Source organism: Scyliorhinus canicula, chromosome 3 (assembly GCF_902713615.1).
Source record: "Scyliorhinus canicula chromosome 3, sScyCan1.1, whole genome shotgun sequence".
In the NCBI taxonomy this organism is placed as follows: Eukaryota; Metazoa; Chordata; class Chondrichthyes; order Carcharhiniformes; family Scyliorhinidae; genus Scyliorhinus; species Scyliorhinus canicula.
This window is the reverse complement of record NC_052148.1, coordinates 78,355,797-78,381,958: the sequence shown is the minus strand read 5'-3', so window position 1 is coordinate 78,381,958 and position 26,162 is coordinate 78,355,797. Positions and strand designations below refer to the sequence as shown.

Below are 26,162 nucleotides of genomic sequence, written 5' to 3'. Positions count from 1 at the left end.
AGGGAGCCATTGGTGGCGAGGACAAATTTGTCGGGGGGCTGCTTTCTGCAGCCAAGAATATAAAGAACAGCAAAGAATGACAAAAATATTAATAAAGAATGCGAAATAGGAGTATGAGAGAAAGCTAGCTAGAAATATAAAAACAGATAGCAAGATTTTCTGCAGGTATTTAAAAAGGAAAAATGTAAAACGAGCATTAGTCCTCTGTGAGAATGGGGAATTAATAAAGAAAATAAAGAAATGGAGGATGAACTGAGCAAATATTTTGCATTGGTCATCACCATAGAGGATAGAAATAATAATCCAGAAATAAGCACAACTCAGGAGGTGAAAGGGAGGAAATTACAATCACCAGGGAAATGGTACTGAGAAAATTATCAGAGCGAAAAGCTGACAAGTCCACAGGTCCTGATCGGCTTTATCCTCAAAAGTAATGGCTGCTGAAACAGTAGATGGAATAGTTTTAATTTTCCAAAATTCTGGATAGGTCCCATCAGATTGGAAAATAACAAATATGATTCCTCTATTCAAGAAAGGAATGAGACAGAAAACAGGCAACTACAGGCCAGTTAACGTAACATCCGTTGTATGGAAATTGCTGAATCTATTATGGGTGAGGTTGTAGCGGTACACATGGAAAATCTCAATTCAATCAAACAAGATTTGCGAAAGGGAAATTATGTTTGAATAATTTATTGGAGTTCTTTCAGTAGCAAGCAACATCGAGAAAGGGAAACCTGCAGATGTGGTATACTTTGAATTCCAGAAGTCACTTGACAAGAACCACATCAAATACTACACAAAATAAAAGGTTATGATGTAGGGGGTAACTTAATTGGCATGGATAGAGAATTGGTTCGATAATACGGAGCAGAATAGAGATAAGTGGTTTTTTTTCAGGTTGGCAAGATGTGACGTGTGGGGTGCCACAATCAATGCTGGGGCTATTTACAATGTATAACAATGACTTGGATGAAGGGACCAAATGTATTTTTGCTAAATTTGCTGATGACCCAAAGATAGGTAAGAAGGCAAGTTGCAGAGTCTGCAAAGAGACACGGATAGGTTAAGTGAGAGGGCAAAAAATTGACAGGAGTGTAGAACAAGGCCAGCAGCGGGGTTCAATTCCTGTACTGGCCTCCCCGAACAGGCACCGGACTGTGGCGACGAGGGGCTTTTCACAGTAACTTCATTGAAGCCTATTTGTGACAAAAAGTGATTATTATTATTATTACTACAATATAGGAACATAATGAATTTGTGCATTTTACAGGAAGGATGGAAAATCTAAATATTACATAAATGGAGAGGGATTGCAGAACCCGGAGGTGTAGAAGAATCGAGGTGTCTTAAGTACATGAATCAGGAAAGGTTTGTATGAAGGTTGTAGTTGAAAATATGGAAAGATGTCATCTGAAACATGGAAGTCTTGCAATACCTGATCTAAAAGAAACATGAGAGAATATAGGGAGAAAACCCACGAAGGGTTACCAGCAGCTGCAGAGAAGGATTGTAAAATGCAGATAGCCTTAGTCAAGCAGGTATAGCAAACAAAATAAAATAGGATTTTAGTATACAGCTAAAAGTAATATTTCACACCTTAATTGAAGTTAATTACTTTTAAGCAGCTGGAAAAGAATGGATGAGGTTTTCAGTTGAATTAGGTGACACTGTATAGGTGTGAAGCTCTGCTGACATCAGGTAAATTAAAGAAAACTGGAGACAACCTGTCTACAAGAACACAAATTAGACCCAAATCAAAGTCAAAATTATGAGCCGGGGACACAATTCGATAATAACACGAGAGAAATGAAAAGAATCAAAATTCACACCCCTATTGATTTCAAAGCATTTTGAACATCACAAAGGATACAATGTAATCAGATCTATGGGCCGAGGCATGCCCAAAATTAATACTTAGTCGTGGTAGAAAAAATTAGATTAAAGGTACCTTTTACAATCCAAGTGAAATAAAAGTTACTTTACAATAAAGTCATAAAAACTTAATAACTGTTAGAAAAATATATAAACCCTTAGAAAGGGGACGGTAAGCAGAGAGAAGCAGAGAAGGAACAAGCAGCTCAGAGTCAGCTTACAATCAGCTCGGTCATGGGAAAGGGACAGAGCAAAGCAGCTGAGCTAAAACAGCTAATACATCTAAGGAAGACCAGGTAGAATCAGCTCAGATACAGCCAGCAGAGGCAGCTCTCATAGCTCGGTACATGGGATCGACAAGACATAGCGACCAAGCTAACCAGTGAATACATCTAAAGAAGGCCAGATTTTAAAGAAGATTGATTGTCAAGTTGGGCCTGAAGGTCCCTTCAACCAACCAGAAGGATCCAGAAGCAAGATCTTCTGTAAAGACAGTCATTGCATCTTTTAAAAGAAAGAAATATAATAATAAAATAACAATGTTTTAACATGAAAAAGTGGTCAATACAAAGCCTACTTTACTTATTTAGCAACGCAGGGCCCAGGATATCGATGCTACCAAGTGGTAAGTGGGTAAAATTCTTCTGTGAAGGTATGGGTTATACCGGGGGATAACTTGAAAACATAGTTTGACCTGTATAGCACCCACCTAAGCCTGCATAGGAGTCAGGGAGTGAGTATCCCTGTTCACCATTTAGAATGTCGGCCCTTTTTGGTATGAAATGAAATGAAATGAAAATCGCTTATTGTCACGAGTAGGCTTCAAATGAAGTTACTGTGAAAAGCCCCTAGTCGCCACATTCCGGCGCCTGTTCAGGGAGGCTGTTACGGGAATCGAACCGTGCTGCTGGCTTGCCTTGGTCTGCTTTCAAAGCCAGCGATTAGCCCTGTGAGCTAAACAGCCCCTGGGGGGCCCCCTTGGTATAGGGGGACTTCTAATAGTGGTGAGTTTTCAACAACAAAGATACAGCCAAGTGATCAGGAAGACAAAAGGAATGTTGTCATTTATTGCAAGGGGAATGGAATATAAAAGTAGGGATGTTTTTCTACTGTTATGAAGGATGTTGGTTAGATCACATCTAGAGTACTGTGTAAAGTTTTAGTCTCGTTAATTAAGAAAGTATATAAGGAGATGCAGTTCAGAGAACATTCACTTGCCTGATATCTGGGATGGGGATATTATCTGAGGAAAGGTTGGAATCTAGGCTTGTATCCATTAGAGTTTAGATGAATAAGAGGCAATCTTATTGAAACATAGAAGGTCCTGATAGTGGATGATGAAAACAAATTTGCCCTTGTCGGAGACACTAGAACCAAGGGACATAGTTTAAAAATAAAAGAGGCCTCACATTTAAGATAGAGATGAGAAAAGTTATTTCTCAGAGGGAGACAGGGTCACTGAATATTTTTAAGTTAGATGGAGATAGATTCTTCACTAACAAGGAAGTCAAAGGTTATCGGCAGTAGGTGGAATGTGGAGTTTATTTTTATTCGCTCAGGGGATGGGGCTTTGCTAACTGGGCCAACATTTATTGCCCATCCCCAATTAGTAGAGCATAGAGAAATACAGCACAGAACAGGCCCTTAGGCCCACGATGTTGTGCCGAACTTTTGTCCTAGGTTAATCATAGATCATAGAATTGTGCTTGAACTGGGTGGCACGGTGGTACAATGGTTAGCAAAGGTTCAATTCCGGCCTTGGGTGACTGTGTGGCATTTTCACTTTCTCCCCATTTCTGCGTGGGTTTTCTCCGGGTATTCCCATTTCCTCCAACAGTCCAAAGATGTGCAGGTTAGGGGATCTGTCATGCTAAATTGTCTCTTAGTGTCCAAAAGATTACGTGGGCTCACGGGGCTAGTGCGAGGGCTGAGGTAGGGTGCTCTTTCGAAGGGCCAGTACCAGACCCGATGGGCCTAATGGCATCATTCTGCACTGTAGTGATTCTATGAGTGCTTTGTCAGGTTATTTCAGAGGGCATTTAAGAATCAAACACATTGCTGTAGGTCTGGAACCACAAGTAGGCCAGACCAGGCAAGGATGATAGATTTATTTTAGTGAAGCAGATGGATTTCGTCGTCATCATTAGACTTCTGATTCCTGGGGCCGGAATTCTCTGCCACCCGGAAATTGGCGGGGGCGGGAATCGGGCCGCGCAGGTCTGCGGGCCTCCCGCGGCGATTCTCTGTCCCGCGATGGGCCGAAGTCCCGCCGCTGTCAGGCTTCTCCCACTGATGTGGTTTAAACTACCTCTGGTGCCGGCGGGAACAGACGGCGCGAGCGGGCCCCAGGGTCCTTGGGGCGGGGGGGGGGGGGGCGGGCCAATCTGACCCCGGGTGTGCCTCCACGGTGGCCTGACCCACGATCGGGGCCCACCGATCGACGGGCGGCCTGTACCATGGGGGCACTCTTTTTCTTCCGTCGTCGCCACGGCCTCCACCTTGGCGGAGGCGGAAGAGACCCCCTCCACCGCGCATGCGCCGGTGTGACATCAGCGGCCGCTGACGCTACGGCGCATGCGCGGACTCACGCCAACCGACGAAGGCGCCAGCCATGGCTCCGGTCGGCTGGGCGCCAAAGGCCGTTCGCGTCGGTCGGCGGGGCGCCAACCACTCCGGCGCAGGCCTAGCCCCTAAAGGTGCAGAGAATTCCGCACCTTTGGGGAGGCCCGGCGCCGGAGTGGTTCTCGCCACTCCGGTACGCCGGCCGGGACCCCCCGCACCGCCGGGTAGGGGAGAATCCCAGCCCAGAGTTTTATTGAATTTAAATTTCGTCATCTGCCATGGTGGGATACAAACCCTGGTCCCCCCGAGCATTACTCCGCATCTTTGGATCACTAGTCCAGTGAAAATACCACAATGCTACTGCACCCCCGCAACCCCCAGCCCACCCCCCACCCAAACAAAAATCCCCAAATCACAGAATTGGTATAGGATAGAGGTCATCCAGCCGGTCATATAACGAATGAGCGTTATAACTTAGTATCATTCTCCTGCCTTTTCCCCATAACCCTCCAAATTACGTCTATTCAAATAATTAGCACAGGGCTAAATCGCTGGCTTTGGAAGCAGACCAACGGCACGGTTCGATTCCCGTAACAGCCTTCCCGAACAGGCGCCGGAATGTGGCGACTAGGGGCTTTTCACAGTAACTTCATTTGAAGCCTACTCGTGACAATAAGCGATTTTCATTTCATTTCATTTCATGCCGCGATTGAATCACAGTACATTCCAGACCCACTCGCTGTGTGAAAAAGATGGTTTTCTCATGTTGCATTTGCTGCTTTTGCAAATCACTTTAAATCGGTCTCCTCTTGTTCTTGATCGTTTTACAAGTGGGAACAGTTTCTCCCAATCTGTTGATGATTTTCAACACTTCTATCAAATCTCCTGTCTTCATAAGTGAATTTTCTCATCCCCGGAACCATTCTTGCAAACCTTTCTGCACTCTCACTAATGCATTCACATCCTTCCTATAGTGTGGCACCCAGAGCTGTACACAATACTCCAACGGAGGTCTAACTGGTGTCTTGTATAACATCAGCATAAGCTCCTTGCTCTTGTACTCCATGCTCCTATTAATCATAGAATGATAGAAGTTACAGTGCAGAAGGAGGCCATTCTGCCTATTGAGTCTGAACCGGCCCTTGGAAAGAGCACCCTACTTAAGCCCACACCTCCATCCTATCCCCGTAACCCCAACTAACCTTTTTTTGGACACAAAGGCCAATTTAGCATGGCATATCTGCTCAGGATACTGTATGCTTCATTAACTGCTCTCTCCACCCGCCCTACCACCTTCAATGACTTATGCACATATAGACCCAGGTTCCTCTGCTCTGGTGCTTCCTTCAGAGTTGTATCCTTTATTTTATACTGTCTTTGTTTTCTCCCTACCAAAATGAATCACTTCACATTTATTTGTATTGAACATCATCTGCTACCCGTCTGTCCACTCCACCAACCTGTCTATGTCCCTTTGAAGTTCTCCACAGTCCTCCTCAGTTTACAATACTTCCCAAGTTTTGTGTCGTCCTCAAGCCCTGCACACAAGACCTAGATCACAAATCAGGAAGATTCCAATACCAACCACTGGAATATTTCCCTACAAAATCTTCCTCCAGCCCAAAAAATATCCACTGACCATTACTCACTGATTCAGCCAATGTGTATTCACATTGCTACTGCTCCCTTTACTCATTCAGCTATAGCTTTTCTTACAAGTGTGTCGTGTGGCACGATATTGAACGCCTTTTGGAAGTACACGTACACCATATCGACCATGTTACCTCTCCAAGTTAGTTAAATATAATTCTCCCTTCAGAAATCCATGTAGGCTTTTCCAAAATCAACCCAGATTTTTCCATGTGACAATCGATTCTATCCCTGATAACTGTTTCTAGAAGCTTCTCTTCCGGCAAAGTTAAACTGACTGGTCTGCAATTGCTGGAGTTATTCTTACAACCTTTATCGAGCAGAGGTATAAATGCTTACCATTCTCCAGTCCTCGGGCACCCCCCTCCAGTCTAGGGAAGTCTAAAAATTGATGGCCAGTGCTCCTGCAATTTCCACTAACTTGCTTCAATATCATTGGGTACATTCATCTGGTCCTGATGTTTTGCCAACTTTAGGTACTGACAGTTTATGCAATACCCACTGCTTATCAATTTTTAACCCTTCGAGTAAGTTTCCTCCTTTTGCTATTTATGTGCCTGTAGAAGACTTTGGGACCCCCCCCCCCCCCCTCCCCTCCCCCTTTATGCTGGCTGGCAGTCCTATCACATAGTCACTCTCTTATTTGATTCTTCACTTCTCCTGTGAACTTCTGTATTCAGCTTGGTTCTCAATTGGTTTTCTACCTGAAACATGTCATAAGCACACTATTTCCTATTTATCACATTTTTCATTCAGAGGGGTCTGGATTTGTTTGCCTTACCTTTTCTTTTTGAAGGAATATACCTTGCCTGTGCCCAAACAAGTTCTTCTTTCAAGGTAGCCTATTGTTCAGCGACAGTTTTTCCTGCCAACCTTTTGTTCCAGTCTATTCGGCCCACTCCATTGAAGTCGGCTCTCCCCCAGTTAATCATTCTTGCCCATTGTCCGTTTCTACTATCATCCTAAACCTTAGATACAACGATCACTGTCTCCTAAATATGCCCCCACTGATACCTGATCTACTCGGCCCACCTCATTTCCAAGAGCAAGAATTGCCTACTTTCTTATTGGACTGGACACATTCGGCTGTAGAAAATTTTCTTTAATACACTCTAGGAACGTCTGCCCACACTAACCTTTATACCACCAGAATCCCAGTTTACGTTCGGGTAATTGTCCCCCATTATAACTACTTTATAATGTTTGCACCTTATTGTAATTCCTTTGTAGATTTGTTCCTCCACATCCTTCCCATTAGTTGATGGACTATAGACTAAACAAGCGTTTTTCAAACTTTTTTCCCCCCGGGACCCATCTTTGTCAATGGACCGACCTTTGGGACCCACGCTGTGTTTGCTTCCCTTTAATACGAAAGAGGAACCTGCTTGGTCCTCATGATCTAACTCCAATCAGGTTGATAGGAGGAGAGGCCAATGTGCATAGCAGGTACAGAACTTCAGCCAGTTCTTTTGTGCCATCTTCATTTTTGTAAATACGAAAATCCAACCTTGCACAAGTAGGTCGTCGTGAGGGGCTATAGCGACAAAATGCTTGTTTTATTAGCACTGGATACTCCTGTATTTACTTGTACATGGCACTGTGAATAATCCAGAGATTATTGATTTTGAGGGCCTGCTTGCTAATTTTAAACATTGCTCCCTAAATTCTGACGCAGACCACATTCCCCTTCCTACCAAAGTTACTGGAACCAACTTGGACTATGACTTCTGGCTAGTCACCGTCCCCTAGAAGAATGTGCTGCAGCTGTTCTGTGACAGCCTTGGCTCTGGCACTAGGAAGACAACATACTGTCCTGGAGCTATATCTAGGGCCTATCTATTCCCTGAACTAACAAATCCCCCACCACTATTGTTCTTCCTTTCTTCTTCCTGTAGAGCCATAATAAGCCAAAGTCTTATTGAATAGCAGGTTAGGCTCGACATGGCGAATGGCTGACTCCAGCTTCAGACTTGCATGTTCACCTTAAAATGGTGTCCTCTCATTTTCAAATTTTCCGCTAATCTACTTTATCTAGATCCCACATGATTTTGAACATCTCTATTAAATTTCCTTCCAACCTTTTCTCTAAGAAGAACAATCCCAGTTTCTTCAATTTATCCACATATTTGATGTCCCTCAACCCTGGAATAATTCTCACAAATGTTGTTGGCACCCTCTAAACCCTTCATATTATTCCTAAAATGTGATGCCCAGAACCGAACAACACAACCCCAGTTGTGGTCGAACCAGAGTCTCATAAAGGGTCACCATAACTTAATTTTGTACTCTTATGCCTCTATTAATGAAGTTCAGGTTTCCATATGCCTTTTTCAACCCGCCTCGTCACCTTCAAAAATTTATGCACATTTACCTCCAGGTCTCTTTGCTCCTTCTGTCACAAACTTTGTTACTTACCTTTAGTTTAAATTGAAATTGCAGTTCAAGAATGACAGTTCCCAGTCGACTTTGGGACTTCTGCACATGTGCCAGCCAGGAAATAGCCACAATCGTGAAGTTCATGTTTTTTCTTTAAACATAAGTCAGGACTTTCATGCAAGCGCCATCAGGGAAAGGGCCATAAAGCTCAGTTAGTCTTTGTAGGCAGGGACAAAGACTGGCATCAGAGGTAGATCCCATCGAGTTAAGATAAATGACAGGAGCAGAAAAAAGGCTCCAAGTTAAAGAAAGCTGCAGTGAGCAGATGTGAAGCACAGCAGGCTTGAGGGAAACCCAGAAGATCCAAGAGGGCAGCCAAAGGTTGGACACTCCATGCTGCAGGCCTCAAGGGCAAAGGTATTCCGTTGGGGCAGTTGTGCTCTGCTTGACATATCCCAAGATCTGAAAGTGTGCTTGGAAGGTGAAGTGAGTGTACAGAGATCAAAAGGTATAGAAATCTGGGACGGTAAGATGGTAGATTTATGTTGAAGTTGTCAAAATACAGGCAATGTTTGGAGAGAATTCGAAGGCAAGTTCTTCAAACATGGAGATGGAAAACTTTTGTGAGAAAGACAGGATTTCAGTGAGACCGGTTGGCGCGCAGTGCGACAAGTATCTGAGTGCGCTGTTCAGAAGTCCAAAGAATCTGCTTTGGTCACATCTCTCATTTACTTTGGAATATGGCATGTCTGCCCACGTTTTGTGAGTTGGTTCATATGTACCACATGCTTACCCCAAATGTGAGAGGATAAGATAAATATGGTACATTGTTTTATCTTTCCCAATTTATTTTTCTCTTGTGAAGATGTAGGTGGGGGTGAAAGAGTAGTGAATATTTGAATCATTTTCTGTGTTCGTATTGAGATTTTCCCAACCTTTTTGTCTTGTGTATTGGTTATATTTTTCTTGTTTAATAAATTTTCGCTGTGTTAAATATACACCAGCAGACTCCTGTGAGTTTGTTCCGCAGCATACCTCCCGGTTTCTGAAAAAGGGAAAGTTAGGATCTACCAAGCCAGGTTTCACTCTGGGTTCGGATTTGCCCGGAATTATCAGCTGGGATCGTACCACTTCACTCCTTTTAGAAATGTATACTTTATTTTATATTGCCTTGTGTTTGTCCTACCAAAATGTACTTTAGAATTCCTACAGTGCAGGAGGCCATTCGCCCCATCAGTTCTGCCCTGATCCACTCACACACCCTATCCCTGTAACCCCACCTATGAGCACAGTGGCTAGCACTACCCAGGTTCAATTCTGGCCTTGGGTGACTGTGTGGAGTTTGCATTATCTCCCCCGTGTGCACATCTTTGAACACTAAGGGGCAATTTTAGCATGGCCGATCCACCTAACCTACACATCTTTGGACTGTGGGAGGAAACCAGAGCACCCGGAGAAAACCCACACAGGCACGGGGAGAAAGTGCAAACTCCAGACAATCAACCAAGGCTAGGTGCAATTTTCATCGCTCCAGAACCTTTTGAGTTATATACCCATCTTCCATATTCTCAGAAATAAGGAAGGAACCCAACTCCACCTTCCCTTTGGCCAGCCCCTCACTAAAACAAAAATTCCCCAAGTCGGAGACTGACCAACATTCTTCACATGTTCTGCATTAAATTTCATCTGCCACGTATCTGCCCATTCCAGGAGCCTATCAATTTTCTCCTGCAATTCGCAATAATTCCAACTTTTGTGTAATCTGCAAATTTTGATTTTGTGCCCTGCACAACAAAGTATAGATCATTAATATATAACAAACCCTAGAGCAAACCACTGCTGTGTCCAGTTCAAAATCATTCACTCCTATTCTGTAATGCCCTTGATTTTAGTCCTCACCCGTGGAGTTTTTAGTACATATGGTTGAGATGCTGCTATTTGTAAAACCACAGGTAAGTGCACACAAAAGCAAACTGGAGCTAGCTTTCTTCACAGAGACAGCTGGCTTCCAAAGATCATTTTTGTGTAATGTCCCAGATAAGCAACTCATTGCTATTCAATCAAACTTGGCATGCTCTTGTTCCTGGTGCTCTAACATAAAGCTACTATGCATCATCAGCTCTCTATAACGGGCAGCACAGTAACATAGTGGTTAGCACAATTGCTTCACAGCTCCAGGGTCCCAGGTTCGATTCCCGGTTTGGGTCACTGTCTGTGTGGAGTCTGCACGTTCTCCCAGTGTGTGCGTGGGTTTCTTCCCCGGGTGTTCCGGTTTCCTCCCACAGCCCAAAGATATGCAGGTTAGGTGGATTGGCCATGCTAAATTGCCCTAAGTGTCCAAAATTGCCCTTAGTGTTGGGTGGGGTTACTGATTATAGGGATAGGGTGGATGTGTGGGCTTGGGTAGTGTGCTCTTGCCAAGAGCCAGTGCACACTCGATGGGCCGAATGACCTCCTTCTGCACTGTAAATTCTATGACTCTGGGTCAAAATCCTGGAACTCCCTCCCTAACAGCATTGTGGCTGTACCCAGGCTACATCACAACCTTCACAAGGGCAATAAATGCTGACCTAGTCTGCAACACTCACATCCCATTTGACTAAAAATCTATTCGGCAAGCATAACTTTTAATATTTTATACTGCAATTTTAGTGGTAACAAAATAGATCGGTCAAAATGGTTTCAAAAGTGGAAAGACAAATTGAAAGTTTAGTAAAGAAATTATGCAGACAAAAACCACTGTCTGGGAGTAGCAGCAGGAACTTGCACAAAGGTTAAAGCCAGAGAAAACAAAGGTTGAGGACATGGTAGCACTGGGAGGGGAGGATAGGAGATGAAGGTGCAAGTACCTGACAATAAGTCTACAGCTAAAAAGCCATGATTGAGTTCAGGCTCCTTGAGAAATATCTCACAGTAGAACACCTAATCCTAACAGCAGGATCCTTCCCTTCGAGCAATGGAACTAATCAGCAAATAGCATACTCACCAACCATATCTTAGCTGTGTCGAGTCCTGAATCTATTTCTGCAAATGATGCATCAAAAAGCTGTGCTCCATTTTAACTTTGAAAATTAGTTTGCAACAAGCATAAAGTTGTCACCCGATCAACATGAAAGTCTAACCATCACTCGATTTATGACAGAATTGCAACTACATTTCCACATCTCAACAGCCTCTCCTGCTCTCCATCCTGTTTCAAACGCTTATTTTCTTTCCTTGGTAAAGTACAAGCCAGAAAAAGCTTTTAACTTTCTTAAATTAATTTGAACGGCTTTCAATTTTCTATTCAAGAAACACATCATACTTAGGATGCTTTAGAGAGGGTGCAGAGGAGGTTCACCAGGATGTTGCCTGGTATGGAGGGTGCTAGCTATGAAGAAAAGGTTGAGTAGATTTGAATTGTTTTCATTGGAAAGACGGAGGTTGAGGGGAGACCTGATTGAGGTCTACAAAATTATGAGAGGTATGGACAGGGTGGATAGCAACAAGCTTTTTCCAAGAGTGGGGGTGTCAATTACAAGGGATCACGATTTCTAGGTGAGAGGGGGAAAGTTTAAGGGAGATGTGCGTGGAATGTTTTTTTACGCAGAGGGTGGTGGGTGCCTGGAACGCTTTGACAGCGGAGGTGGTAGAGGCAGGCACGACAGCATCATTTAAGATGCATCTGGACAGATATATGAACGGGTGGGGAACAGAGAGAAGTAGACCTTGGAAAATAGGCAACAGGTTTAGATAAAGGATCTGGATCGGCGCAGGCTGGGAGGGCCGAAGGGCCTGTTCCTGTGCTGTAATTTTCTTTGTTCTTTTGACTATTCATATTTTTCCATTATATCAATCTATTTCTACATCTCTAAACTTTGGGAATTATCATTTATTGAACATCGCCACATTATAATAATAATAATAATAATCGTTATTGTCACAAGTAGGCTTACATTACCATTGCAATGAAGTTACTGTGAAAAGCCCCTGGGCTTACTGGGAAAAAGTCAAACTTTTTGAAGTTCATAAGGTTAAAGTCAAGAGGTCCAATGTCAACTATAAGGTTGTGGGACCACTTGAGACATTCATAACTGAATTAAGTACACCGTGTTTGCTTATTTCAATTATTTTTTAAAATCTCAGTTGATAAATGCCCCCCTTTTAAAAATCATACAGGAAAATGTATGATTTTCAAATGACCAGACATATTACAAGTTTGTAATATGGAAAACACAAAAATTGCTTTTATCCCATAAAATGGCTTTCCACTAAATTTTCAAGAGCACAGAGGGAACAGGATAGAAAATAAAAAGCCTCGCAGCTAGACAAAAAATATTTTTTTTAAAAAAATGTTCTTCTTCACATCCGCATACAACATACACACTTCAGTTGTGCTATAATCCTACCTTTGCTAGCCGACTCATCTGATCTTCAGATACATTGCTGCTCGTCCTGCCTGCTGTTTGTGTAGGCTCAGCCCCATCTGCTTCCACATTTGGCCAAACTTTTAAATCATGCATGCCCTGCCTAAACATGCTGAAAATTAAGAGCAGAAGAGGAAGTATATTACTGGAAAATGTAATTGAATTAGCTGGTCATCCATAGAGCATAACAAACAAAACAGGAACATCTGATTATTAAAACTCACAAAGACGGCCATTGATAGTCACGAGGAAATCTACCAAATCCTGAAATGAATCAATTAGGTAGCCGGTTACATTAGTACTTCACAAAACAAGTACTTCACAAAACGCGCACATAAGAGGGGAATATAGTGAATCATTCAACATAAGCAAAGAAAGCAAAATGCAACTAAAAACTGTTAAGTTATGGACAATAATAAGACTATATCAATATTCAAAAAGTAAGAAAAATGAGCAAGTCACTGAGTCTAAAGTCACAAGTCAACAACCTCTGGCAAATGAACGGAGTAGAAACTTTAAAATTTCCGGACAGCTACTTTCTTTACACAGCATGCATATAATAGTATTTTTGGAACAAAGTAAAAATGGAATAATCCCACAATCCCATTTAGTGACGGAAAAATCATAGGCTGTAGCACAATAATTTCATGACTTGCACTCTCTGCAAGCGCTGATCAGAGAGTTAGTCAAGTTTGTTTTAAGAATATTGATTATTTCTCTTACCAATTCACCCGCAAGTAGAAATGATCAATTCTTTGTTTCCTTAAAACTTATTACTAATATTTTAAATCTATGATATTCCCTCATTAACCAAGTTACAGTGGAAAAATACAGAATATTGAGATTTTCATTACAATGCAAACTAATTCTTTTCAGTATCTCAGCAAATCCTCATTTAATATTTTCTTATGGATTCAATTAATGATTTCCTTCCGACAGTTAAGTGCCCAAATCTACCATGTATTCCTACCACTATATTCCATTAAAAAATGCACCAGCCAGAAAAATAAATCAGCCCCTCCAACCTCCCCAGCTTTGCTCTCCCTCAGCATCCATCCCATTCCTTGGTGAACACGTTACCGTTTAAGGTAGACTTCTCATCACTGTTCTTTACACCCGTAAATGTACTTTCACATTTCTCAGCATTAAATTGCACCTGCCAGCAATGCTACGAGATGATCTTCTCCTCTTCATTAAATGGCCATCCCTAAATTGCTATCAACAAGCCACAATATTTGGATCCAAGTGATAAATATGCGAGTTCTCAGCACTGTAACCTGGAGTGTACCAATACCTACATCTAACCAATCCTAAAACATTGGCATTCAATAAGATGTGTCTTCATTTTCATAAAATATTGCTACATATATTTATTGGCCTGCAGTGGTTGAAGGTGGCAGCTCACCGTCACTTTCAAGGACAATTAGGGATGGGTAACAAAGAAAATTACAGCACAGGAACAGGCCCTTCGGCCCTCCCAGCCTGCGCCGATCCAGATCCTTTATCTAAACCCGTCGCCTATTTTCCAAGGATCTACTCCCCTCTGTTCCCCACCCGTTCATATATCTGTCTAGATGCATCTTAAATTATGCTATCGTGCCCGCCTCTACCACCTCCGCTGGCAAAGTGTTCCAGGCACTCACCACCCTCTGCGTAAAAAACGTTCCACGCACATCTCCCTTAAACTTTCCCCCTCTCATCTTGAAATCGTGACCCCTTGTAATTGACACCCCCACTCTTGGAAAAAGCTTGTTGCTATCCACCTTTCCTCATAGCTAGCACCCTCCATACCAGGCAACATCCTCTGCACCCACCCATAAATGCTGGCCTTGCCAGTGACACACACACGTTATGTAAATGAGTAACAAAAAAACATTATTCAGGTCCTGATTGTTACCAAGCTGATACATCTCCAAGTGTTCACTAATTTTCTCATTATTTTTTAAAAGCAGGGATGTGCCATGCTCTAACCCTATTCTCATGCATTTATTCATGTGCTGTGGAATGCATTATCTTCAATTTAAGAAAAAAAGTTATAAATGTTTTCTTTAAGGCAACAATCTCATTCGTATAGTTATTTGAAACCAAATGTCAAGGTAGAGATATGAAAATAGTTACCCATGAGCACATAAAAGTTCCTGAGAACTGTAAATTGCTGATCTGAACTGCATAGGATGCAAATCCAGAAAAATGTGAAAATGCATTCAAGTCTGAACCATACACAGCAGCAAACAGGCTATGCAACAGGTTCGAGATAAATTTAGTGTCAAACAGTGGAGGTCACCCACATGACAACTCACATGATATTGAATCATGTCTTCGCTTTAGATTACAGAGCCCCTTCACAGAAGCTGCTCACCATGTGTAACAAATTGCTTCATACTGAAATATGCATTTCAAAAGAGCTCCTGCAAATACTTTCCTTGCAGCCAATGAAATGACTCAATTTTCTTTTTGATCAGTGGATAACGTACAATTAATTCCATCATTGCCAACTTTGAAATGCATTTGTTTAATATTTTGCTGACTACTTATGAATGCTTGTATTAATTTTAAATCTTTGGCTGCTACATTCTTACAAACTAATATCCTGCTCGACATAGTGCTTATGTCTCAAATATTCGGCAAGCTACCTCACTCTAATCTAGATCTTATAACAGCAGGAGGACACTCAGCCCATCATGTCAAGCTTGTAACAGACATTGGTACATTTATTTTGCCCGTCAATTTTTTATAAAGCGAGGTAGTTAAATATTTTAGTTGAAGTGATTTTCTATTAGTGTACATGGAAATATGGACATCGGTGTATCATTTAAATTTGTTTTTAATTTTGGGGAGGAAGGAATAGAGAAGTACAGTACTTAAAAGTTTCAAATCCCTCTGGGGGAAATTGGCCATTCACATGAAACAAGGCAGAAGAACGAGTCATTTTACCTTTCTCCACATAACCACAGCAGTAAATTTCAGATCACCATTTAAGCAAGTGCTGAAGCCACACGATTGGAGAGCTCAACTTACCCATACTTTCCAAAAAGGGCAACAGTAGTTCCACCAATAGGGACAGCTTTTCCAGGTCCGTAAACATCCCAGATTGTGAGAGCAACTTGAGCATTTCGTGGTAAATCTGGATATTTTACAGGCAATTTTAACCATTCATTCCAGCTGTAAAAGGACATGAACATTATTATTTTCCTAAAGATCATAAATTGTACAGATAGGACTGGTAAATTGTTCAATCCTTTTGATTTTATCCTAATGTTTCATGATTAATCTGTTTCCACTACAGTACATGGTTATTTTAAAAAAAGGTTCAAACATTACATGAAATGAAAAAAGATGAAAGCAAGAAGGAAATAGATCAGCAAATTGGATAACAACCATAAACTGCTCTATAGCGGTGTTTAAAATTTTGGTTGTAATCATCTGTTCTTTTATAAATCACATTTGAAACTGATAATCAACAAAAAAAAGTTGAACATTTTGACCTTCTACAGTTAGCAAGTTGAACAACAAAAGGATTTCGCCCATTTACCGACAGATTACTTTCTTGGTAATCCTGCTGTCATGCAATTAGCAGTAATGTTTCTGTGCAAGTCTGGTCAAGGATCAACGGCACAAGATTTTAACAGACATGACAATCATATAAAAATAAAAAAACATACGTAGAGAAGAATAAAACTGCAACTGACAATATGAAAGATATAAAATACTGAAAATACTCAGCAAGTTATCCAGTACAGTTCCCGACAAGCCCACCTTCACTGGTCAATATTCATGTTGAGATTCCGACAGTTCAACGCTCAATAAGATTGGTCTCATCAGCAACCACAGGAAAAGGGCCTGAGCCATTTGCTTACTATGGAAGCTTGATGTTGAAATGGATTTGATCAGATCACTGCTCGCTATATAATCGCACAACCTCATGAATGGGCTTATAGCCACAATGTTGGTCCTGAAAAACATGTCCAGTCTACCTCAAATTGCCCTGGAAAGCACAAGGTTCCTCAAATATTTCAGCAACAGGTAAAGCTAGCCTTTTCACACTGCTACTACACAATAGCAACACGAATGGCATTCTCCACGAACAGGATGCTTCCATCAAGCCAAAAAGACATTCTGCCAACGCACCATATGAATTTCATTGCCGGTGTGATGTAAGCTAGGTAGGCCATACTTCCTAGCAACTGGCAGATCATATTAAACAGCACAGCCCTTCAGCTATTTATATAAGGAAAAGTACTGACCATACCCAACTAACCAATGCTTGCAAAACTCAGAATATGGTGTCCAACATTAGATGTGATACCAGGATTGGACAACACTTGCTAACAAATTGACAATCAATTGAAAATTTTCAGTCGGGCTCAGAGACTACAGAAAGCTGGTGCACAAATGGACATGGGGGCTCAAGTTCAAGAAACCCAGAAAGCTAGCATATAGCTGCAAAGGGTAATGGGGAAGGCAAATGGAATTCTGCCTTTTATTTCAAGGGGGCTGGAGTATAAAGTAATGAGGTGTTGCTACAACTGTACAAGGTACTAGTAAGGCCATATTTAGAATACTGTGCAGAGTTTTGGTCCCCTAATTTATCGAGAAATATTGGGCACGAGCGACCGGCGTGGCACAACGGGTCCGGCAGATGCTGGGAGATCTCACTTCGGGGATCTACCCAACTTGAGCTTTAAAGCAATTTTATGAGAAATATGATGCAAATTCTGCCTATTGTGAGCGGATCACTTTTGGCAAATCTGCATATTAGAGAGAAACAGCTAGTCTCAGTCTAATACGCACATCCACAATCTACCCGAGATCTCAGGCGAGCACGTTCAGTGCTGGTCTCCATAAAAGTGGACCAGACAGAGTGACACTTGTGGGATCTATCAGGGGATCGGAGCCGTTGTCACCTGGGTGCCAGCCTGGCACTGCCATGCTGCCCAGGTGGCACTGCCAGCTGGGAGAGGCACTGCCAACGTGTAAAACTGGCATTTTTCCCATGGTGTGGATCGGGCCTGGGGGCACCTTGCATGGTGCGGGGGGGGGGGTTCAACACCTTGGGGTTCAGAAGAATGAGGGGTAATGTGATTGAAACATATATGATTCTTAGGGAGTTAGATAGGGTAGGTTTGGAGGATATTTCCACTCATGAGTGTGTGTAGGACCAAAGGGCATAATCGCAGAATAACGGAGTACTCATTTATGAATTTGAGGAAGGATTTCTACTCTCAAAGAATAATGAACATTTGGAATTATTTACCCCAGGAAGCAGAGGAGGCCAAGTCCTTGAATATTTTCAACACTGTGATCGATAGATTTTTAATCAGTAGGGAAATAAGGGTTACAGAGATAAGGCAGGAAAGTGGACTTAGTTAGTGAGCGAGTGTTATATCAGCCATTATGTTATTAAATAGGAAAACAGGTTCAAAGGGTTGAATGGCATACTCCTGTTCCTATTTCTTATGGTCTTATAGTGGCTTACCTAATATATGTAGATTATAACATATATTAACACAGGGTCCTGTTCCTTAGCAAAAAGAGCATGTCCACAGATTGCACTTTTTTCAAGTAAAGAAAAGCTTGGAGAACAGGCATTCCCTGGTTTATTACCCATGGCAAAGCCTTGGCCAATGATGACTTGCCAGGTTTACTTGGCAGTTAATTGTTCCCTCGTGCATTGTCCATGGCAACAACTTTACCAATCAGAGTTCTCTTGCCAACCAATTAGCACCCTCATCGCTTGCAGTATAAATTATCGTTTCCTTTAGATTTGGTATTCTTGTGCATCTATGCTGATGAGTGCATGGCGAAAAGATTTGGCAGCATGTAACTTTTCAGCAATAAAAAATTGTATGTTAAAATGTCTTGTAGGGTTCATTGCAAGACCTGCTGCTCAACAAGACTCACACGAGCAGGACTTGGACATGTCAGTCTTATCAGCTGACCATACACGGAGGTCAAGCCTACTGAGGTCAAGCCTACTGTCGATATGCAATTTAGAATTGGAGTATGCATCAGGTATTTTTCCATCTCTTCATTGGTCTGTACATTGACATCTATTAGGATATATATTGTCAGTTTGTTCTTGAAAAGTGTGTCTTTGTTTTCTCACCAACAAAATCTTTAAAGTGTTTCTCTCTTGCCACAGAAAAAACACTATCTGTTTCAAACGTGTTTCTCTCGCGCCCACCGAAATACATTGTATCAGAGTTACTGCTGGCTCGGAACCTGACCGATTTTTAGGGCGGCAACTGAGTTTGAAAACTCCGTCAAAATTGGTGTTAAAATCCGTCGTGGACTTCCGGGAGCTCATTGAGAAGGCTTTCGATTTGAAATCGGGACTGTATCTCAAAGTGGCACTTTCCTGGGTTTTTTTCAAAGTGCTTTTTCCCAATGAAGGGGCAATTTAGCATGGCCAATCTACCCAGCTTCCACATAAAAACAAAGAACAATGAACAATACAGCACAGGAACAGGCCCATTGGCCCTCCAAGCCTGTACCTGTCATGATACCAACTTTTGCCAAAACCCTCAGCACTTTCTTGTGCCGTTCCCCTTTATACCAAGCCTAACCATGTGTTTGTCAAGGTGCCTTTTGAACACCATTAATGTATCTGCTTCCACAACCTCCCCTGGCAACGTGTTCCAGGCACTCACCACCCTCCGCGTAAAAAACCTGCCTCGCACATCTCCTCTAAACTTTGCCCCACGGACCTTAAATCTATGACCCCTGGTGACTGACCCCTCCACCCTGGAAAGAGTGCCTGCCCATGCACTCTATCCATGCCCCTTATGATCTTGTAGACCTCTATCCGGTCACCCTTCAACCTCTGTCTTTCTAATGAAAACAGCCCGAGTCTATTCAGCCTCGCCACATGGCTAACAACCTCCAGACCAGGCAACATCCTGGTAAACTCCTCTACACCCTCTCCAAAGCCTCTGGTAGTGTGGCGACCAGAATTATGTGCAATAGTCCAAGTGTGGCCTTACCAAGGTTCTATACAACTGTAGTATAACTTGCCAGTCTTTATACTCAATGCCCCGTCCAATGAAGTCAAGCATTCCGTATGCTTTCTTGACTACCTTGTCTACTTGTGTTGCCACCTTCAAAGATCTGTGGACTTGCACACCCAGATTTCTCTGACTTTCTACTTTCGGAAGAGTTTTGCCATTTACAGTATATTTCTCCTCTCTGCATTACCTCACATTTGTCCGGATTAAACTCCATTTGCTATTTCTCTGCCCAAGTCTCCAACCTATCTATATCCTGCTGTATCTTCTGACGATCCTCAACACTATCTGCCATTCCACCAACCTTGGCGCCATCCTGAACTTACTAATCAGATCAGCTACATTTTCCTCCAAATCGTGTATGTACACTACAAACAGAGGCCCAAGCACAGATCCCTATGGAACACCACTCGTCACAACCATCAATTCAGAATAACACCCTTCTACTGCTATCCTTTGCCTTCTGTGACTGAGCCAGTTCTGTATCCATCTTACCACCTCACCTCTGATCGCGTGTGACTTCACCTTTTGTACCAGTCTGCCATGAGGCAGCTTGTCAAAGTTTTTACTGAAGTTCATGTAAAGAACATCCACCACCTTTCACTCATCAATCAACTTTGTCACCTCCTCAAAAAACTAGTTAGTGAGGCATGACCTCCCCTTCACAAAACCATGCTGTCTATTGCTTACGAGTCAATTTGTTTCCAAATGGATATAAATCCTGTCCCTGAGAATTCTCTCCAATAATAATTTACCTACAACCAACGCGAGGCTTACCGGCCTATAGTTTCCAGGATTATCCGGCTACCTTTCTTAAACAGTGGTACCACATTAGCTATTCTCCAGTCCTCTGGGATCTCATCTGTAGCCAATGAGGATACAAAGATGTCAGTCAAGGTCCCAGCAATTTCCTCCCTTGCGTCCCTCAGTATTCTGGGGTAAATTCTATCTGGCCCAGGAGACTTATCTACCTTAATATCTTTTAAAAGACCCAATACTTCATCCTTTTCAACGTTAACATGATCCAGACTGTCCACACACCCTCCCCAAGAATCACCTTCCAAGAATCATCTTCCACAAAGTCCCTTTCTTTGGTGAACACTGATGCAAAGTGCTCATTTAGTACCTTGCCCATTTTGTCTGGCTCAACACAGATTCCCCTCCGCTGTCCTTAAGTCCCAAATTTTCCCTGGCCACCCTCTCTGCTTTTCATGAATAAAAAGCTTTGGGATTCACCTTAAGCCTACTTGGCAAGGTCGTTTCATGACCACTCCAACCCTCCTAATTTCCCGCTTCAGTACCTTCCTACTTTCTTTATACTCCTCATGGGATTTGACTGTCACCACCCTTCTAGACTGTATAAAAGTCTCCTTTTTCTTTTCGACAAGGTTCACAATATCCCTTGTTATCCAAGGCTCCCTAAACTTCCCATACGTATCTTTCATTCTCTCAGGAACGTGACTTTCCGGAATCCTAATCAACTGTCGTTAGCCGTGCCGCACGATCATCGACACGGATACCACCATTACACGTGAGAACACCACTCACCAGGTACGCGGTACATATTCATGCAACTCGGCCAATGTTGTCTACCTCATACGCTGCAGGAAAGGATGTCCCGAAGCGTGGTACATTGGAGAGACCATGCAGACGCTGCGACAACGAATGAACGGACATCGCACGACAATCACCAGGCAGGAATGTTCCCTTCCAGTCGGGGAACACTTCAGCAGTCAAGGGCATTCAGTCTCTGATCTCCGCGTAAGCGTTCTCCAAGGCGGCCTTCAGGACTCGCGAAAACGCAGAATCGACGAGAAGAAACTTATAGCCAAGTTCCGCACACATAAGAGCGGCCTCAACCGGGACCTGGAATTCATGTCGCATTACATTCACCCCCCCACCATTTGGCCTGGGCTTGCAAAATCATACCAACTGTCTTGGCTTGAGACAATTCACACCTCTTTAATCTGGGGTTACCCCTATCTCTGGATCTGTAAAGATTCAATTACCTGCAAATGCTCACATTCTAAGCATTGTCTAGCATCTTTGAATTTGTCTGTATATATGTTTCAAGAACATACCTCTTCATTCACCCGAGGAAGGAGCAGTGCTCCGAAAGCTAGTGTTTGAAACAAACCTGTTGGACTTTAACCTGGTGTTGTAAGACTTCTTACTGTGCTCACCCCAGTCCAACGCCGCCATCTCCACATCATGACTCCCAAAATGTTCCCCTACTGAAACCTCAACCACCTGTCCAGGCTCATTCCCCAATACCAGATCCAGTACTGCCCCTTCCCAAGTTGGACTATCTACATATTGCATCAAGAAGGCTTCCTGGATACACCTTACAAATACTGCCCCATCCAAACCCCTAGCACTAAGTGAGTCCCAGTCAATATATGGGAAAGTAAAATCCCCCACCACAACAAAACCTGTTACTTTGCACCTATCCAAAATCTCTCAAACTATCTGCTCCTCTATCTCTCACTGGTAGTTAGGGGGCCTGTAATAAACAGCCAACAGTGATTGCCCCCTTCCTGTTCCTGAGCTCTACCCAGATTGCCTCATTGAAGACCGTCCAAGGTGTCCTCCCGCAGTACGGCTATAATATTCTCCTGAACCAGTAACTGCCCCACCCCTTTTACAACCCCCTCTGTCTCTCCTGAAGCATCTATATCCTCCAATGTTCAGCTGCCAATCCTGCCCTTCCTTTAACCACGTTTCTGTGATAGCCACAACATCTTAATTGCAAGTACTAATAAGCGCTCGAAGTTTAACTGCCTTACCCACTATGCTTCTGGTGTTGAAAAAACAGTGCTGGAGCAGACAGGTTGATGTTGTTCTCTTATTTTTGTTCTCTATTTCCCCTTCAGTTATTACACCTTCTAAGCTAGCGCTCTGGTTCCCACTCCCCTGCCATCTTTGGGCTTATGGGGGTGATACCCACACAGACACGGAAAGAATGTACAAACTCCATACGGACAGTGGCCCAGGGCCGGGATTGAACCCTGGTCCTTGGTGCAGTGAGGCAGCAGTGCTAACCACTGTGCCATGCCTCCCCATATAAATGTTTTACATACAGAGAAGGCTTTGCATTTTGCCCAGTCTTCCAAATCTCTTCCAAAATAAACTCAAAAACACAAATCTTAGCAGCAAGACATACTTACTTCCATCGAGTACTGAAAGCTTTGTAAGAAGTCCGAACAGGAAGAGCCAAAGGTTTTCCTTCTGCAAAAACTTGGCCAGTCACATACAGGTCTGAACAGGTTTCCTGGTACAAGCCTGAAAATTTAAGCAATGGGTCCTCCAGAAGAGCGGTGTAGCTTTTTTGCTCCCGTTTGCCTTCCAAACTTCCACTGCATACATAGAGGAACAGAAGAGAAAATAACTGGAGGTGTGCATTTCATGCTGCATTCACACAGAAAACTTAGCGAAGCAGACAATAAAGTGCTCTTCGGTAATTAAAGAAAAGATTTGTTTCTTTCCATAATTATACTATCCTTCATGCACGATAATAAAATCTTCAAATGTGACAAGTTCTAAATTTTAAAAGCTTTCAGCTATGCTCGGTGAAATTGGCTAGCACTGTTGCTTCACACGCCATGGTCCCAGATTTGATTCCCAGCTTGGGTCACTGTCTGTGCGGAATCTCCACATTCTCCCCGTGTCTGTGTGGGTTTCTTCCGGGTGCTCCGGTCTCCTCCCACAAGTCCCGAAAGACGTGCGGTTAGGTAATTTGGATATTCTGAATTCTCTCTGTGTACCCAAGTAGGCGCCGAAATCTGGCGACTAGAAGCTTTTCACAGTAATTTCATTGCAGTGTTAATGTAAGCCTACAATAAAGATTATTAGAATAAATTTCCTATTCAAATTGTTCTTTCATGAAAACACATTAATTACAACTGAATATGTTGACGGTCAGCAAATTAGAGCAGCAATCTTTTTACAGATTGAGAAGTTCCTGTCAGAATCCACTAGTATTCATCAGCCTCATGGAAAAGTAACTGCAGCACATCTTTCTGCCAAGCAGTTCTCCATTAGTTTCACACTGCGAATGGTTACTGACCAATGGAAAATAGTGACTTTCAAAACCTCACAACAGTTATATTAAAAGCTGTGGTGCAGCAAGACGACTGGCATTGATACACAGGCTGGGACACTTGGAATCAGCACAACTTTAAAATATCAGCCACAATTCATAGTTAAAAGCAGTATTACAAATAATGTTGCATCATAAACGTGTCTTGCAATTCTAACAATAAATAGCCTCTAATTTGATTTTGCTGATGGGAAATTAGTTCTCAAATTCCCCATAAATTTTGATTATCAGAAATTCTATGATGCTCGGCACTTTCTCTCACAGCACGTAAGAAAAAGCCAAAGAGTTTCAAGAATAACGCACAGTAAACACATTTTCTATCACTATATTTCCTGCTTGTACATGCCACCACCGAATTCCAGCTGTAGGGCATATATCCTAATCATCAGCACAAATACACAGGTTATAATTCGATCCAACGAGATAAATACTTTTGCTTTGACGGTTAATTTCATTGTTACTGTCTAAACATTTCAACCGCACACTATTACAAAAAAGTATGATAATTGAATCAGTCATAATAAAAATACAAAATTTAAGTTTAGAATTTAGTTCAAAATTACACTTTTGTACCATAGTCAACATTATGATAAAAATTAGCAGGCATTGTGATATGCTTGGGCAGTGAGAAAAGGAACGTGCTTCCCAGAATTTAATTGAGACACATTAATTGATCCAATTGCACTGCAGATTTGCAATGTTGCCTTTATATTGGTCTTTGCACTTCATCAGGAGTGATCCAATTGCACTGCAGATTTGCAAATGTTGCCTTTATATTATCAGTCCCAAGTCAAACATCTTCATTTGCAAACAGGTAGTTCTTGTTGCTAGCCAAAGTAAAACTTTACATATTCAAACATTCACTGTAAGCTAAATGTCAGTGAAGCTCGAACATTATTGAAATCCATTCTTCATGAACATTATTCTAACTGATGAGAAGCCCAAACAATGAGACTACCCCTCCAAGATGACCTCATACTATTCAATAAAATTCAGACTAGACTAGCCAGTGACATAAAACCAAAATTACACTGCTGTTACTGTATCAATGTGATACATAAGCCGCAGAATCTTCACTACAATGATACAGTTGATGAATTCTACACAGAAGCTAGTATTTTAGTTTACGGGATTGAAATATTAAAACTTATAACTATCTGCTTAAACCCCTTAAAATGGATGCAATAATTTACATATTACATTGATAACAGTTTTTATGTCACACAATGTGAATCTGCAACATTTTCAGGCTAAAATAAATGCAAAAACAATTAACCAATTATTCTTTCTAAAACAAGGTTTCTTGTGAAAAAATTAGCTTAAAATTTTGCTCTGGAAAAACTTAAATAAAAAAGCAGAAAACACAATCAGTAACATGATTATTGCACATAAATGGTATACAAAGGTTATAATGCAAAGTCAGGCTTGCTTCATGGGTCACATGGCCTAATTTAATCATCTAGATTCAAAACCTTCCAAGTGGTATTTTTTTTCTGGACACATGTCCACAACTCAAATTTATACTGATTTTTACAAAGAACTCTTCAATAGAATTCTTATCACTACAACTCTAGACTAAGTGAGATGAGTCACTATTAGCAATGAACAAAATTAACCTTCTAATTTATTTATTTTGAACAGCAGAACTTGAACTTCCCCTTCAGAGTACATATTCAAATAATCATCACTGATCTACATTTCACCCCTTGTTTTCCAAATTTAAAATCATTCTGGTGTTTAAGCTTCGTCCTGGCCTTGTTACAACTCACCCTGTCTCCTCTAACCCGAGGTCTTCATTCCTCTGCCAATAGTCTCTTGTATACTTTCTTAATGCCGCAATGAAGCACCGTAGAATCATAGAATTTACAGTGCAAAAGGAGGCCATTCGGCCCATCGAGCCTGCACCGGCTCTTGGAAAGAGCAGCCTACCCAAGCCCACATCCCCACCCTATCCCCATGGATTATTGGGCGGGATTCTCGGACCGCATTTGCCGCAAGAACACCACGGCGAATGTGGCCAGAGAATCCCGCCCATATGTTCCATATTAAAAGGTACCATATAAATGTAAACTGTTGTTAATAATGAGTAGTTGGCCATACAATCCAAGCAACCTAATGCTGATACCTCTGCAAGAAGTGGGGACAGTTCGAGGGTATAAACTATGATGCCCTTACAGTCAAATAGTCTTT

At 42.1% G+C, this 26,162-nt stretch overlaps 1 protein-coding gene across 1 annotated transcript in view; it reads right to left on the bottom strand.

The window, feature by feature from the left end:
* The window catches only part of pik3c3 (phosphatidylinositol 3-kinase, catalytic subunit type 3), a 130,565-nt gene that overhangs the window by 102,418 nt on the left and 1,985 nt on the right, over positions 1-26,162 (bottom strand). Inside the window, exons 2-4 of the mRNA XM_038790774.1 lie at positions 23,041-23,229; positions 15,888-16,031; positions 12,852-12,981 (exon numbers count right to left, since the gene is read on the bottom strand). Coding sequence (XP_038646702.1) covers positions 12,852-12,981; positions 15,888-16,031; positions 23,041-23,229 — 463 coding nt within the window. The remainder of the gene's footprint in view (positions 1-12,851; positions 12,982-15,887; positions 16,032-23,040; positions 23,230-26,162) is intronic.